The sequence below is a fragment of the Marmota marmota genome, unplaced genomic scaffold, assembly GCF_001458135.2.
Source record: "Marmota marmota marmota unplaced genomic scaffold, marMar, whole genome shotgun sequence".
Classification (NCBI taxonomy): Eukaryota; Metazoa; Chordata; class Mammalia; order Rodentia; family Sciuridae; genus Marmota; species Marmota marmota.
In genome coordinates, this window is record NW_026000240.1 from 3,366,463 (window position 1) to 3,382,455 (window position 15,993).

Sequence of the window (15,993 nt, forward strand, 5' to 3'; positions counted from 1 at the left end):
AACAGGGATGAGAGTGACAGCTGACCTTGTGGGGCAGAGAAGGGACAAACCTGAGGAGCAAAGGGAGCTGAGGCTGAGGATTAGGTAAAGTGAGGTGGGTGTTATTTTTAACTATTGATTTATCTTTCAAATATCCCCCCCCAAAGTAAAATTATGGCTCAGATGTAAAATCATGGCAAATATAAAATGAGCTTGTGCCAAAGCTTTTATTGAATTCATCAATCAGTGGAGGAGCCAATAGGATGTTAAAGAGCAGCGAGAAGCTAGGTGTGGATGTTAGATGGATGGAGATCAACCTACAGAGTTCTGGGCAATTTACCAAATACATACAAAGACAAGGTTGCTGGGTTAGATACAAAGCTAGTCGATGTCTTACGGGACAACAAACTTTTAATCTTTTGGGCTTTCTGTTTCCCTGGATAAAAGTTACTTGTATTTTTACTAGAAAAAAAAATCTGTAAGTTAACACGTAACTTTACTTAATCTGAGATATTAATAGCAAATAGTGAATTGAACAGAGTACATTTGCCTAGATGTCCTTGGGTAGCTTTTGTAACATATGACCTTGAAAAGCTGTGCCGTCTACTTTTTTCCTCTATTTCCAAGTTTTAGATAATTTCAGAAATAATATTAACCTACAAAGAAATTGGCCACAGTGCCCTTCTGTGGCTCTGAAGATGGGACCCCCTGCTTGCTCTTGTTCTAGATTTAGTTCTTGAATAGTGCAGACAGAGAAATCGGAAGGCCTCTTCGACCCAGCACCCCCCAGGTCCCCGCCTTCCTCTCATACTCTTTTCATCTTCGTCACCTCTGGCAGTCGGCTCTCAGCTTGGGCTCAGTGCTCATTCTCCCCTCGCTCAAGACATAGTCGAGCAGAAATGGGGCCTGGGGCAGATTCCCAGGTGAAAGGAGCAGGGTAATGGTGCTGGTTCCTCGCTGCTGAGCCTGGGGTGGTGCAAGTGTTTGTCGGGGCAAGCAGGGTGCTCGGGGTGGGTGGTCCTGCCCAAGGCTCCTGATGCTTCTCTGTCTTGCTGGCTCTTCCTGTCTGGAACGCCCGGGCAGTGTGTTGCAGGTGCCATGTACATCACTGGCTTTGCTGAGTCCATCTCGGATTTGCTGGGCCTCCGGAACATCTGGGCTGTGCGAGGAATTTCAGTTGCCGTGCTTCTGGCCTTGCTGGGGATCAACCTAGCGGGCGTCAAATGGATCATTCGATTCCAGCTGCTGCTGCTGTTCCTGCTGGCCGTGTCTACGCTGGACTTTGTGGTGGGCTCATTCACCCACCTGGACCCAGGTAAGCCCTTCAGGATTCAGTATGTGGCCTACCCTGGGGATCTGCACTGCTTTGTGAATGCTGATAGATGTGAATTTGGAGATGACCCTCCCGTCATGGGTTGTACCTACAATTTAGTGTGGCCGTTCCTGATCAGGTGAGTTGGTATGTCTTGGTGTGACTTCACGAAGTCTCTCTTCACACACAATTTTTCACTTCATGCTTTTTCTGTTTCCTTTTCTTCTTAAAACAAAACTCAGAAAATTTAGATTAAAAGAGAGCAGAAATACACAGAGATTAAATTGATAACAGTGATTGGAAGACTGGGCAAGAAATAAATATGCATGTAGGGAAGATAAACAGACCTTAATTTTTTCTGTCATTGATTTTTTTTTTTTTGACTGGGGATTGAATCCAGGGGTGCTTAACCACTGAGCCACATCCCAGCCCCCCCCCCCCCTTTTTTTGGTATTTTATTTAGAGACAGTCTCACTGAGTTGCTTAGGGGCTTGTGAGGTTGCTGAGGCTGTCTTTGAACTTGAGATCCTCCTTTCTCAGCCTCCTGAGCTGCTGGGATTACAGGTATGCTCCATCACATCTGGATTTTTTTTTTTAAAAGAACTTTGCTTGCTTAGAGTGTGTGAAGCTCTAGGTTCCATCTTTAGCACTGTGAACGGAGGACAAATACTAACTATTTCTGGGGGACAGAGACAGATATGTGCTTGATTATTTATAGTTTTATGTGCTAAATTTTTTTTTTCAAAATAAAAACATGCATCCATTAACTAATAAGCTTAAAGAAAACAACCAACCAGGTATAGTTTTGCCCCCTTTGGAGATGATATCACATCTGTTTAAGCAGTCTGTCACTATTTAATCTAACCCTGGATTTTCCTCAGCCTTGAGGATGCTTGGCCACTCAATCCTAAAGCTTTAGGCCTTGAGTGACCAGCTCTTACCCAGAGTGTCATAACTCTGTAGCTTTCTGATTTGCTCTGGTTTGGCATTAAGGCCAACTTTGCTTCTCTCCAGATTGTGGATCTATTCCTAGAACACTGGAAAAAAAGGTCACTGCTTGATGTTTTCCACTGCAGGGACCCTGTCTTTATATAACAGTATGACCAAGCAGCCTAACTGGACTATCTGGACTATGGATGGGGAAAGAAGGATGAAGCCCCTTGCTGTGTTTCACACACACACACACACACACACACACACACACACACATGCACACAGCACAGACCGTGTCCTGTACAGGTCACGATAGCGGCTGCATTGGACAACACTTGCATTGTACTTGGCACTTTATGTGCTTATCTTGTTGAATTCTTATCAGAACATCTTAAGAACAGCTATACTCATTTTGCAGATGAGGAAACTGAGGCTCAAAGATGCTATTGGTGGAAATGCATGGCAGAGCTGGGGTTTGAAACTAGATTTCTTCGTCCCGACAACTGAGCTGATTCCTGAGATGGGAAGCAAGCCTGTTTTCACACTCCATGATAGCAACCCTGCTTTTCCCCTTCTAGGCTGCGCCTGGTGTGTGTCCTAAACAGTCTTGTCTTTTCTCACAGTGTTGGTGCGGAAAGGTTAGAATTCTGTTCGCATACGCTGTCTGGCTTCATCACTTCTTCATATGTTGCAGTTGTTCTGTTGGAAAATTGTAGCTCCCCTAAATTCCTTGAATGTCCCTACCTTCTGGCATCCTGGGTCCTTCCTCAGAATCCCCAGACTGCCCCATGATCCAGCACCTAAGGGTCAGCTCCTGTACAGAAGGAGTCCCCAGGGCCCACTGCCATGCTAAGGGCCACAGGTATCCACACAGGTATCTCTTGTGGCCTGCTGTTTGGAACATCTCCATTGGAGGGAAAGGGTGACACCCCCCCGCCTCCGTGGACCTTGCACCATCTTACAGAGACGGCCTCCATACTGAGGGAGACTTACTGGCCTTTGGCTGCCAACCTGTCAGGTTAGGGGAGAAAGTGCCCACTGTAGTCCCCAATTCCTGAGTGCTTTCCCCTTCATAAATACATGGCTGAAAGAGCACAGTTAAATTGCAGGGCAATCCCGCTGGCCTCTCTGAAATCCTACTAGACTAATGTGTTTTCCTTCTTTTTGATTAGAAGTTTTCTTGGCTGCTTTTATAAGTTACTCCAAATATTTCTCCTTCCTTCTGGTCAGTACATTAGCAGGGTGTAGTGTGAACTGGAATTTATTTTCAATTATTCCCATAGCAACTGGCCCTTCTAGAATCTGTTTTTGGTATCTCTGATGTTTTATAGGGGCTGTTTTCTTTGCGGTTAAAAATTCAAACTGAAACCAGACCTTCAGAATGGGTTTAGCAGAATGGTTTCAGCTATTAAAAAACAAAACAAAACAAAACAAAACCTATACATAGAGATTTGAAAAAAGACTGGAAGGAACTATGCCTAAGTGTTAATGATGATTGTCATCTATTGAGATTACATGTGGCTGTATTTCTTTTCCTTCAATTGATCAGTGTTACTTGTTTTAAAAAAATTAATAGATGTTATGGGCTGGGGTTATGGCTCAGTGGTAGAGCACTTGCCTAGCATGTGTGAGGCACTGGATTTGAGTCTCAGCACCACATAAAAATAAATAAAGGGCCACCGACAACTAATAAAATATCTTTAAAAAAATTAATAGATGTTAATTTATTAATAGTAGATATTAATTAACTAATAATAGTTAATTTATTAATTAATAGATGTTCGTAGAGCAGGTTTCAGTCAATGGAGAATTGAACAGATAGTACAGAGAGTCCCACCTGCTTCCTGTCTCCCTCCCCACCACAGCTTCCCCTGTTAACATTTGCATTAGTGTGGGGTACATTTGTTAACAGTTGATGAACCAGTTCTGACATATGATTATTAACGTCCGTAGTTTAGGGCTCACGCTTGGTGTTGCATATTCTAAGGGTTTTGGAAGGGTGCAGTGCTGTGTGCGCACCATAACAGTATCACAGAGAGGAGTATGCAAACCCCCTGTGCTCTACCTGTTAATCCCACCCCACTGCACACTCCTGGCCACCATTCATCTTTTTATTGCCTCCACAGTTTCAGCCTTTTCCAGAATGTCATATACTTGGAATCAGACAATATGTAGCTTTTCCAAATTGGCTTCTTTCATTTACTAATATGCACCTAGGATTCCTCCATGTCCTTTTGTGGCTTGATAGCACATTTCTTTTTACCTCTGAATACTATCCAGTTGTCTGAATGGACCCTAGGTTATCTCTCCATTCACCTGTTGAAGGACATTGGTTACTTCCAGTTTTTTTGGCAATTATGAACAAGACAGTTATAGATATCCTTGTTCAGGTTTTTGTGACGATATTTGTTTCAACTCCCTTGGATAAATACAAAGGAGCATGATGGCTGGATCATAGGGTAAGACCGTGTTTCTTTTTGAAAGAAACTACCAAACTGTGTCCCAAAGTGGCCGTTAAGAGTTTGCGTTTTGAATGAGTTTCTGCAGCTCCTGTCCTGATTGGCAGTTGGCATGTCAGTCCGTGTTCTGGATTTGGGCTGTTCTGATAGGTGTGTGGTGGTATCTCATCACTTTAATTTGCAGTTCCTTGATGACATCTGATATTGAGCATATTTTCATATGCTTATATTTTCCATCTGTGTATCATCTTTCATCTTTGGTGAACTGTCTAGATACTGTGCCCTTTTAAAACTTGGATTGTTTGTTTTCTTCCTGTTGAGTTTTAAGGGTTCTTTGCATATTTTGGATATAAGCCCTTTGACAGATATGTGTTTTATAAATATTTTTTTTTCCAGTCTGTGGTTTGTCTTTTCATTCCCTTAACTATGTCTTTGGTAGAGCAGAAGTTTTTAATTGTAATGAAGCTTAGCATATTCATTTTTTCTTTAGTGGATCATGAATCGGATGTCACCTAAATTTTTCTCCTGTGTTCTCTTCTAGAAGTTTTGTTTTTTAAAAATATTTTGCTTATTAATGCATATTAACTGTATATGTTAATGGAGTCCAGTGTATAGTTTCCTACATTCACATAGCATGTACTAATCAATACAGCCCCCCTTTTCTACCTATCTCCCTTATACCCTTCCCAATCTCTAGTAATCACTATTCTATTTCAGTTTTATTTTTTTTTTTTCAGTACTGAGGATTGAATCCAAGCGTGCTCTACCACTGAAATATATCCCTAGCCCTTCTTATTTTTTATTTTGAGACAGGGTCTTGCTAATTGCCCTGGCTGGCCTTGAATTTACGATCCTCCTGTCTCAATCTCCCAAATAACTGGGATTACAGATATGCACCACTGCCCCCGGCTAGATTGACTTTCTTTTCTTCTCTTCTCTTCTCTTCTCTTCTCTTCTCTTCTCTTCTCTTCTCTCTCTCTCTCTTTCTCTCTCTCTTTCCACATATGAAAGAGAGGTAGGAGGGAGAACTTATTCTTCTGTGTCTGGCTTATTTCACTTACTATAATATACTCCAGTTACAGCCATTTTGCTGCAGCTGACAGGATTTAATTCTTCTTTGTGGCTGAAAAATACTCCATTGTGTGTGTGTGTGTGTGTGTGTGTGTGTATTTCTTTATCTATTCATCTGTTGATCCCATTCATCTGTGGGTACTAGGCTGATTCATACCTTAGCTATTGTGAATAGTACCACAATAAAACATGATGATGCAGGTGTCTCTTTGGTATGCTGATTTCACTTCCTTTGGCTGTACACCCAGAAGTGGGATAGCTGCATCATGTATTAGATTTGTTCTTAGTTTATTGAGGAACCTCAATACTGTTCTGTATAATGGCTGTACTGATTTACATTCCTACCAACAGTATCTAAGAATTCCTCTTTCCCCATATCCTTGCCAGGATTTATTATTTTTGTAATAGCCATCCTAAGTGGGGTGAGATGGTGTCTCCTTGTAGTTTTAATTTTCATTTCCTTGATGGCTAATGACATTGAGCATTTTTTCATATATTTGTTGGCCATTTATATTTCTTCTTTCTAGAAATGTCTATTTAGATCATAACCCATTTCTTTCTTCCCTGCAGTGCTGGGAATTGAACCCAGGGCCTTACACATGCTAGGCAAGTGCCCACCACTGAGCTACACTCACAGCCCCATTTGTCCATATTTAAGCAGGATTGCTTGAGGCTTTGTTATTTTTTTCTGGGTTCTTTATGTATTCTTGATATTAACCCTCTGCCAGATGAATAGTTGGCAAATATTCCCTCCCATTCTGCAGATTGTCTCTTTGCTCTGTTGATATATCATTTCCTTTGCTGTGCAGATGCTTTTTAGTTGATGCAATATCATTTGTCAATTTTTGCTTTTGTTTCCTGTGTTTTTCGGGTCCTAACCAGAAGATTATCGCCTACACCAATGTCTTGAAGTGTTCCCCTATGTTTTCCTGTAAGTTTCAGTGTCTCTGCTCTTATGTTTAGGTCTTCATTCCATTTCGAGTTGCTTCCTGCACAGGGTGAGAGGTAGCACTCAAGTTTTAGTCTTCTGCATGTGGATATCAGATATCCCAGCACTATTTATTGAAGAGGCTGTTATTTTCTCTAACAGATGTTGTGGTTGTTGTTCTTTTTAGATATACTTGACAGTAGAGTGTATTTTGACATATCATACATACGTGGAGTATAACTTCCCATTTGTGTGGTTGTACACGATGTGGAGTTTCACTGGCAGAGTATTCATGTGTGAACATAGGAAGGTTATGTCCAATTCATTCTACCGTTTTTTTCCTCTTTCCATCTCCCTTCATTTACTCTTGACTAATCCAATGCACTTCTATTCTCTCCTAATCCCCCTTATTGTGTGTTAGCATCAACATATCAGAATATCCAGCCTTTGGTTTTGAGGGAGGATTGGCTTATTTCACTTAGAACGATAGTCTCCAGTTCCATCCATTTGCTGGCAAATGCCATAAATTTCATTTTTCTTTTTAGCTAAGTAATATTCCACTGTTTATGTAATCTACATTTTCTTTATCCATTCATCCATTGAAGGGCACCTATATTGGTTCCATAGCTTAGCTATTCTGAACTGAGCTTCTATAAACATTGATGTGTCTGTATCACTACAGTATACTGATTTTTTTTAAAAAAAATTCATTTTTTTAGTTATAGGAGGACAAAATGTCTTTATTTTACTTTATGTGGTGTTGAGGATCAAACCCAGTGTCTCATGTAAGCTAGGTGAGCGCTCTACCACTGAGCCACAACCCCAGCCCTAGTATGCTGATTTTAAGTCTTTCGGATATATGTATCGAGGAGTGGGATAACTAGGTCAAGTGGTGGTTCCATTCCAAGTTTCCTGAGGAATCTCCATACTGCCCCCAGAGTGGTTGCACCAGTTTGCATTCTCACCAGCAATGTATGAATGTGCCTTTCTCCCCTCTTCCTTGCTAACATTTATTGTTACTTGCGTTCTTGATAATTGCCATTCTTATTGGAGAGACATGGCATCTCAGTGTAATTTTGATTTGCATTTCTCTAATTGCTAGATATGTTAAACATTTTTTTCTTATATTTATTTATTTTTTAAAAATATTTTTTAATTGTAGATGGACACACAACCTCTTTGTTTATTAATTTACTTTATATCCGGTGCTAAGGATAGAACCGAGTGCCTCAAACATGCTAGACAAGCGCTCTGCCACTGAGCTACAGCCCCAGCCCTTCTTATATTTATTGATCAAACATACAATTTCTTCTGTGAAGTGCCTGTTCAGTTCCTTAGCCCATTTATGATTGAGTTATTTGTTTTTTGGGTGTTAAGGTTTTTGAATTCTTTATATATCCTGGAGATTAATGCTCTATATGAGGTTCAGGTAGCAAAGATTTTCTCCCATTCTGTAGGCTCTCTATTCCCATTCTAGATTGTTTCCTTTGCTTTGAAGAAGCTTCTTAGTTTGAATCCATCCCATTTATTGATTCTTGATTTTACTTCTTTTACTTTAGGAGTCTTACTAAGGAAGTCAGTTCCTAAGCCAACTAGTGGAGATTAGGGTCTACTTTTTCTTCTAGTAGGCGCATAGTCTCTGGTCTAATGTCTATGTCCTTGATCTACTTTGAATTGGGTTTTCTGCAGGGTGAGAGATAGGGGTTTAATTTCATCTTGCTACGTATGGATTTCCAATTTTCCCAGCACCATTCGTTGAAGAGGCTATCTTTTCTCCAATGTATGTTTATGGCACTTTTGTCTGGTATGAGAAAACTGTTTTTATGTGGGTTTGTCCATGTTCTCTATTCTGTACCATTGGTCTTCATGTCTAACAGATATTTTTGGTGCCCTTGTTAAGAATCAGTTGGCTGAAGATGTGTGGATTTTTTTCTGAATGTTTATTCTGTTCCATTGTTTTATGTGTCTGTTTTATATGGCATTCAGTTCCATGTAGTTTGATTACTATAGCTTTTTAGCATGTTTTGAGGTTAGATAGTATGGTACCTACAGTTTTGTTCTTTTTGCTCAAGATTCCTTTGCCTATTTGGGGGTCTTTCGAAATGAATTGTTTTCCATGTACATGAGGTACTAGGAATTTAACCCAGGATACTCTCACACTGAGCTATACCCCAGACATTTTTTATTTTTGAGACAGGGTCTCACTAAATTGCTGAGGCTGGCCTTGAATTTGTGATCCTCCTGCCTCAACCTCCTGATTTTCTGGGATTATAGGTGTGCACCATCACACATGGCTTCTATGTGAATTTTAGGATTGTATTTTCTAGTCTATGAAGAATATAATTGGTTTTTTGATGGAGATTGCATTAAATCTGTAGATTGTTTTGTGTTGTGTGTTTATAATAATGTTTCACTCCATGAAGATAGGAATTCTTTATCTTTTTGTGTCCTCTTTAGTTTCTTTCATCAGTGTTTTGTGGTTTTCGTTGTAGTCTTTCATTTCCTTGGTTAATTTATTCTTAGGTATTTTATTTTATTTTTGTAGACATTGTGAATAGAATTGCTTTGATGATTTCTTTCTCAGCAATTTGTTGTTGATGTGTAGAAGTTTTATGTTTTACATTTAAGTCTATGATCAACTTTGAGTGATATTTTTTTGTGTGTGAAAGGTATATCTAGATTATTTGCATGTGAATGTCTGGTTGTTCAAGTACCATAGGCTGAAAAAACGATTCTGTCTCCACTGAATTGCCTTTGCTCTTAGGTAGAAGGTCAGTCAGCTGTATTTATGTGGGTCTGTGTCTGGCTTTGTTATGTCCCATTGATGTATGTGCATTCTTTCTCTATTCTACACCACTTGAATTATCACAGCCTTATACTATGTCTTACAGCTGGCTTGTGCCTGTCCTCCAACTCCGTCTTCTTTTTTTTCACAAGTGTTGCTCTTTTTTTTTTAACTTTATTTTATTAGTTTACTTTTCCTTTTTATGTGGTTCTGATGATCAAACCCAGTGCCTCACATGTGCTAGGCAAGCGCTCTACCACTGAGCCACAATCCCAGCCCCTAGTGTTGCTTTTTAAATCAGAAAAAAAAAAAATCTAAATACAATTAAGCTGAACTTTATTTCTTTTTCTTTCTTAAAATGTCAACAAAAACAACAACAAAAAATCCTGAAATATATAATGTAAAAATGTAGAAAGTAGGGGCTGGGGTTGTGGCTTAGTGGTAGAGCACTCGCCTGGCAGTGTTGGGCACTGTGTTTGATCCTCAGCACCACATAAAAATAAGTAAGTAAGTAAGTAAATAAATAATAAATAAATAAATTTTGTTCAGCTACAACTAAAAACAAATATTAAATTTAAAAAAAATGTAGAAAGTATGGTAAAAGATGGAAGTTACCTTCTGCTGTTCTTTTTTTTCCCCACTTTTCTCCAGAGGGGGGTTGGTGTGTGTATAATCTATTTTTTTGAAAATTTAGTGGCATAAAACATCAGTAAACATTTATTTATCTCTGGCCTTCCCTGTGATCCAGGAATGTGGGTGTGACTTAGCTGGTGGCTGAGTGTCCGCCAGGCTGCGGTCATTTGAAGGTGCAGCTGGGGCTGGAGGTCTTGCTGGCAGGTGGTGGTTGGTGGCTGATGGGACACCTCAGTGCCTTTCTCTGTGGTTCTTCTCGAGAGCTGCTTGAGTGTCCTCAAGACAAGGGCTGACTGACTTCCCCCAGAGTAAACAATCAGAGAGAAAGCACAGCCGAAAGCTCCTTTTTATGATCTAGCCTCAGAAGCCACTTAGTGGCACTGCCCCCATGACCTATGTGTTAGAGTGAGTCCCTGAGTCTTCTTTCAAGGGAGGAAAATTAGTTTCCACCTTTCGAATGGATAAGTTTCAGTGAATTTGCAGGCACACTTTTAAGCCAAGGTAACTAATTTTAAAATCAGAACAAAATTGTCTTTTAATACATGAACACTACATTTTCCTCTGCATGTGTAGTTTAAAGGGAATGAATGTTTTCTTGTTTTATAAAAACCAACAAATCCTAAAATGGCTGGGCCCAGTGGCTCATGCCTGTAATCCCAGCAGGTGGGGAGGCTGAGGCAGGAGGATCCTGAGTTCAAAGCCAGCCTCAACAATAGCGAGGTGCTAAGCAACTCAGTGAGACCCTGTCTCTAAATAAAACACAAAATAGGGCTGGGGATATGATGCAGTGGTTTTAGTGCCTTTGAGTTCAATCCCCAGTACCAAAAAAAAAAAAAAAAAATCTGAAATGGATAAAGGTGAAGAGTAAAAGTTTCCTCCTCTCATTCCATTCTCCTACTCTTACACTCCGGCAGGCGTTTCTGAACACAAGTCTTTATAATCTGTTCTTTACACATGCATGAACACATACACAGATGTGCACGCACATAAACACATACAGCACAGTTCTTTATAAAAATGTAATTAAATTCCACATTGTTTTGCTACTGCCCCCTCCCCCACATTCCGTTCCATATCGTGGATATCAACGTCAGTATGTTTAGGATACTCATCCTTTTTCAACCCCTGCAAGGTATTCCACTTTACAAATTTAAAATTCTATATAATTAAAGGCTCATTCATTGGTAGTTATTTATATTTTTCTAGTGTGGTCGCTTCAAATGTTGATGTGAACATGCTGTACCAAAGTTGGAGCTTATTTTTGCAGGATTAAGTCTTATAAATAGAATTCATAGAACAAAGGTCAAGCACATTTTCAATTTTGTTAGATTCTGCCAAATGGCTTTTCAATAAGGTTGTTTCATTTTGAACTTTAATAGTACATAAACAGTTATTGATTCCCCATATCTTGGAAACTATTAGGTAGGTTTAATCTTTTAGATTTCTGTCTTGTGATAGGTGGGGGGAAAAAGGTGATCTTTTAAATTTGTTTTTCTTCAATCATTAATAAGGATAATTTTTTCATATTTTTATTGCCACTTATGCTTCTTTTTCTTTGAATTGTCTATACTCTTTCCCTATTTTTCCATCAGGTTATCTTATTCTTTAATGATTTACAGAAGCTCTTCTACCTTAACCATTAATCCACACAAAACAAATATTTGTTTAGTTTTCATAAGTGACAGATGATGTTTGTTATATATGTTGAATTTTTTCCCTAACATGTCCTTTTAAAATTGACTTAGTAGGTAATGAAAGTAATATATGTACATAAAAGTATTCATTTTTGAGCCAAATTGGGTACTCTGATTGCTTGTTTTCTTATATATTTTCTGGATTTTCTTGAAATTAAATGCTTCAGGGGCTGGGGATGTAGCTCAGTTGGCACAGTGCTTGCCTCACATGCACAAGGCTCTGGGTTTGATCCCCAGCACCACAAAAAAAAAAAAAAAAAAAAAGGAAAAAAGAAAGAAAGACAGAAAAACAGTAAGAAAAAAAGAGAGAGAGAGAGAGAAAGCAATTGAACACTTCATGTAATAGTTTCCTAAGGCGGCCCCAACAACTACCACAACCGTAGGAGCTTAAAACGGCAGAAATTTATTCTCTCTCAGTTCTGGAGCTGGAAGTCTGAAATCTAAGGTGTCAGGCAGGGCCAGTCTCCCTGGAAGGCCCTAGAGGTACTCCTGGTACTCCTTCCTCAGCCTCTGCTCCACGTGACCTTCTCCTCCCACCTGTGTGTGCTGTGTAAGGACAACTCGTCACTGGAAACAGGTCCGATTTAGGTAATCCAGGCTAATCTCACCTAAAGGTCCCTAAATTCATCTGCAAACTGCAGACCCTTTTTCCAAATATGGTCTCATTTGTAGTTTCCTAGGGGTGGACATTTTTTAGGGGTCACCACTTAAACCACTACATTCCATTGTTTTTTACTTGCTTTATTTTCTAGAATTTTATTACCATTTTAAAAGATGTTCCATAGGGATTTCAAAGACTTACAGGCATTTTCTGCAGTGATCCCTCTGTTAGGGTCTCCTTGTGGGAGAGTCTCTCCTCAGCATTGCTTCTCATGGACGGATGATCTCAGAGTCTGGGTCTTCACCCTCACTGCTCCCGGGGGTTGCTCCCTGTTCTCTGGATCGCAGATCATCCTCTCTGCCTACGGTAGAAATACTGCTTTTCTACCTTCAATTTAATTGACAGGAGATATAAAAATCTAGGTAGAAAATAGTTTCCCATAGAATTTTGGAATCATTCTCACTTCATCTTCTAGCACTGATTCAGTGGCATCAGGAGTTCGGTGTTATTCTGATTTCTGTTCTTGACAGGTAACCTGTTTCTTTTCCTCCAAGTAGTCCTGATATTCCCTTTACCCACAATATTCTAAAATTTCATGTCAAAAATTTGATTCATTGCCCTGGGCACTTTCAATCTGGGATTTTTGGTTATTTCTTGGATAATTTCTTCCCCTTTGTTTTGTTTTTCTTCTTTTTTCCCCTTGAATTCTGACTGTAGTAGTCCTTTTTAATTTTATTTTATTTTTTAGTTGTAGTTGGAAACCAGACCTTTATTTTATTTATTTATTTTTATGTGGTGCTGAGGATTGAACCCAGGGCCTCACGTGTGCTAGGTGAGCACTCTACCCCTGAACTACAGCCCCAGCCCCTACTAGTCCCTTCATAACCAGTTTTGCTTTCCACAGTTTGGGTGGAAAAATGTAAAATTCCAGAAATAATTACAGCTCATAAGTGTTCATAAATGAAAAAATGTTCGATTTTATGATTTTTTTGTTAATATCTCATTTTGCAATTCATAAATTAAACTTTATCATAGATATGTTGTATTAGTCAGATTTTTATTATTGTGACTAAAATACTCAACAAGAACAACTTAGAGGAACTAAGGTTTATTTCGACTCAAGATTTCAGAGGGTCATTCCATGGATGGCCAACTCCATGCATGGCTCTGGGCCCAAGATGAGACAGAACATATGGCAGAAGGGCATGGAAGAGAAACACTGCTTACTTCATGATACTCAGGAAAGACAGGGGGATGGGGGAGCAAAAGGGAGTATGCCTTCCAGCCACCCCCAGTGATCTCCTCCAGTCACCCCTTACCTGCACACAGTTACCACCTAGTGAGACCATTCAAACTAGGGTGACTGATAGGTTATACTCTCACAATCCAATCATTTCATCTCCTGCAATAACACAGTAGCTTTTTGGGGGACACTCATATCCAAACCATAACATGTGTGTATTGAAAAACATAATATCCATAGGGTTCACCAGTATCTGCAGTTTCAGGTGTCCACGGGAATCCTTGAAGAGTCCCCTGTGGATAAGAGGGGACTGCTACCATAGTTACATGTTGGAACTCTTGGTTTGAACCTTCTTTTATTATTATTATTATTTTTTAAATCTTCTCTTTTGTGTAGCTTATATATTTTCCCTCCTCCTTACTTTATGGGAGTTTTCCTCAACTTTGCTTTCTACCTTTCTACTTCATTTTTTGTCTATCATTAATTGCTAAGAGATCCTTGTTCTCTGATGGTTATTTTTAAAATCACATCCTGTTCTTGTTTCATGGATATAATATTTCTTTCTGACTCCTTTAGACTATAAAATACAAGGGTTTTATGTGAATCTCTTGTCCCCCGGTCCCCATCCAGATTCTTCTGTTCTGTTCTTTTGTTCTCCCTGTTAATTGCTGCCAACTTTCTTCAGATGTGTGATAGTCCTTGGTTGTTGATTCTTTTTTAATAATGAGGCACTAAAAGCACATGGGGAGCTGTGTGCACACCCTGCTTGCAGGGCAGTTGGCAAGTGGGTGATCCTGTGCACACTGGGCTGTTTGTTGGGAAGACTCCCAGGTGTCAGCACTATGGTGTGGATGTGATTGTCCCCCAAAGGTCCCCATGCTGGAAGTTTAGTACCCAGTATAGTGATATTGAAAGGTGGTGGAACATGTTCGAGGTGGAACTTAGTGAAGAGTAGTTAGGTCACAGGGGGCTTAGTCCTCCAAAAGGATTTTGCTGTCTTGACAGTGGATTGTTTAAAGTAAGATCAGGGCTTGGGGTGCAGCTCAGTGGTAGAATACTTGCCTAGCGAGGCCCTGTGTTCAATGCCCAGCAGCATATAAATGGATGAATGAATAATCAAATAAATCCTTTCATTCATCCAACTAACCAACCAGCTCATGTACTTGGCCCCTTCTGTATGCAGCCAGTTCCCTTTCCATTTTTCTGCCATGTTGTGATCCAACAAGGGGGCCCCTTACCAGAGGCCGAACAGATGAGGCCACCACCCAATTTTGTATTTTCAGCCCTCGAAACCATAATCTAAATAAACCTCTTTTCTTTATAAGTACCCAGCCTCGGGTATTTTATTATAGTAAAAGAAAATAGACTAATACAGTCAGTTTCTGTAGGTCTTACCTCTGGTGCAGTTAGTGTTTTCCAAAGAGGAATTCTCTAATCTCCTTCCGGGGATGTGGGTGGCTGCCACAGTTCTGGGAACAGGAAAAGGTAGGAGGAGAGGCTGGAGGCCTCATAGTTAGGCTGTAGACTTTTATTTAGTCCAGTGTTTGTCATCTGCCTCATCTTCTCCTCCACTGCGTCCTTCCATCTCAAGCTCTCTCTCTATGCCATCCTCTTAGTGTCTCGCCTCTCGTTTCATCTCCAGGTCTCATGACTGCGGGTCTTCCTCATCACCACTATTTCTTCTCCTCCCAACTCCTTTCCCCGCAGACTGGCAGCACGGGCCCCTTTTCCTTTCTCCACCTCCTGTCTTGTCTTTTTCAAAACAAGCACCACGGCCCACGGCACAAGACTCCGTGAAGACGCAGAGCTTCATTACTATAAAAAGCTCAAGAGCTTGACAATATAAACAAGACGCATTTGTTGGGCTTAATGCTCCTAAAATGCCATTTTTTGGCTCATATTTTCATTTATGTAAGATGAGTGTTATGCCAAAATGATCTTATTGCCATAAAAGTCAGGCAAATATAGAGAAAATACATTTTAGAAAATAAAGTGACATGTGGCCCATTTTAATTCTGTGTTCTGCATTTGAAAATGAAATCGTGCGTCTCTGAGCTTACTTTTTTGGTTATCTAGGAAGGCAGCCGCCTAGCCTCTCTCTGTGGTGTCCTTCTCTGCACGTCCACCCAGCACATTGCTCTGCTGTGGCTCTGTCACTTGCTATGAGGAGGGTTAGTGGGACAGAGCTCAGCAGGGCCAAGTTCATCTAAGGCTGCATCCAGCAGGTGGGAAGTGCTTCTGCTTGCGCTTGGCTCGTGCAGGTCAGTGTCAGTGCTGGGAACTGTAAAGGGGGTAAGCAAGCATGCCTGCCTCTCGTTGCTGCTGAAATTTCTCTATCTGAGGCTCCTGGGACTC

General features: G+C 40.2%; 1 protein-coding gene and 1 long non-coding RNA gene across 3 annotated transcripts in view; one reads left to right on the plus strand and one right to left on the minus strand.

Moving 5' to 3' along the window:
* Positions 1 to 15,993, plus strand: part of Slc12a8 (solute carrier family 12 member 8) — a 143,180-nt gene that overhangs the window by 37,055 nt on the left and 90,132 nt on the right. The window contains exon 4 of the mRNA XM_015487285.2: positions 1,063 to 1,294. Within this exon, the coding sequence (XP_015342771.1) occupies positions 1,063 to 1,294 (232 nt within the window). The remainder of the gene's footprint in view (positions 1 to 1,062; positions 1,295 to 15,993) is intronic.
* On the minus strand, positions 131 to 15,871 carry LOC125613542. 2 transcript variants are annotated; one of them, XR_007344076.1, is made up of 3 exons: positions 15,034 to 15,871; positions 12,597 to 12,756; positions 131 to 1,188 (listed from the first exon to the last, which is right to left on the minus strand). It is a non-coding gene; the product is annotated as an uncharacterized LOC125613542 (long non-coding RNA). The 2 variants fall into 2 exon arrangements; XR_007344075.1 differs by lacking the exon at positions 131 to 1,188 and adding an exon at positions 1,389 to 1,513.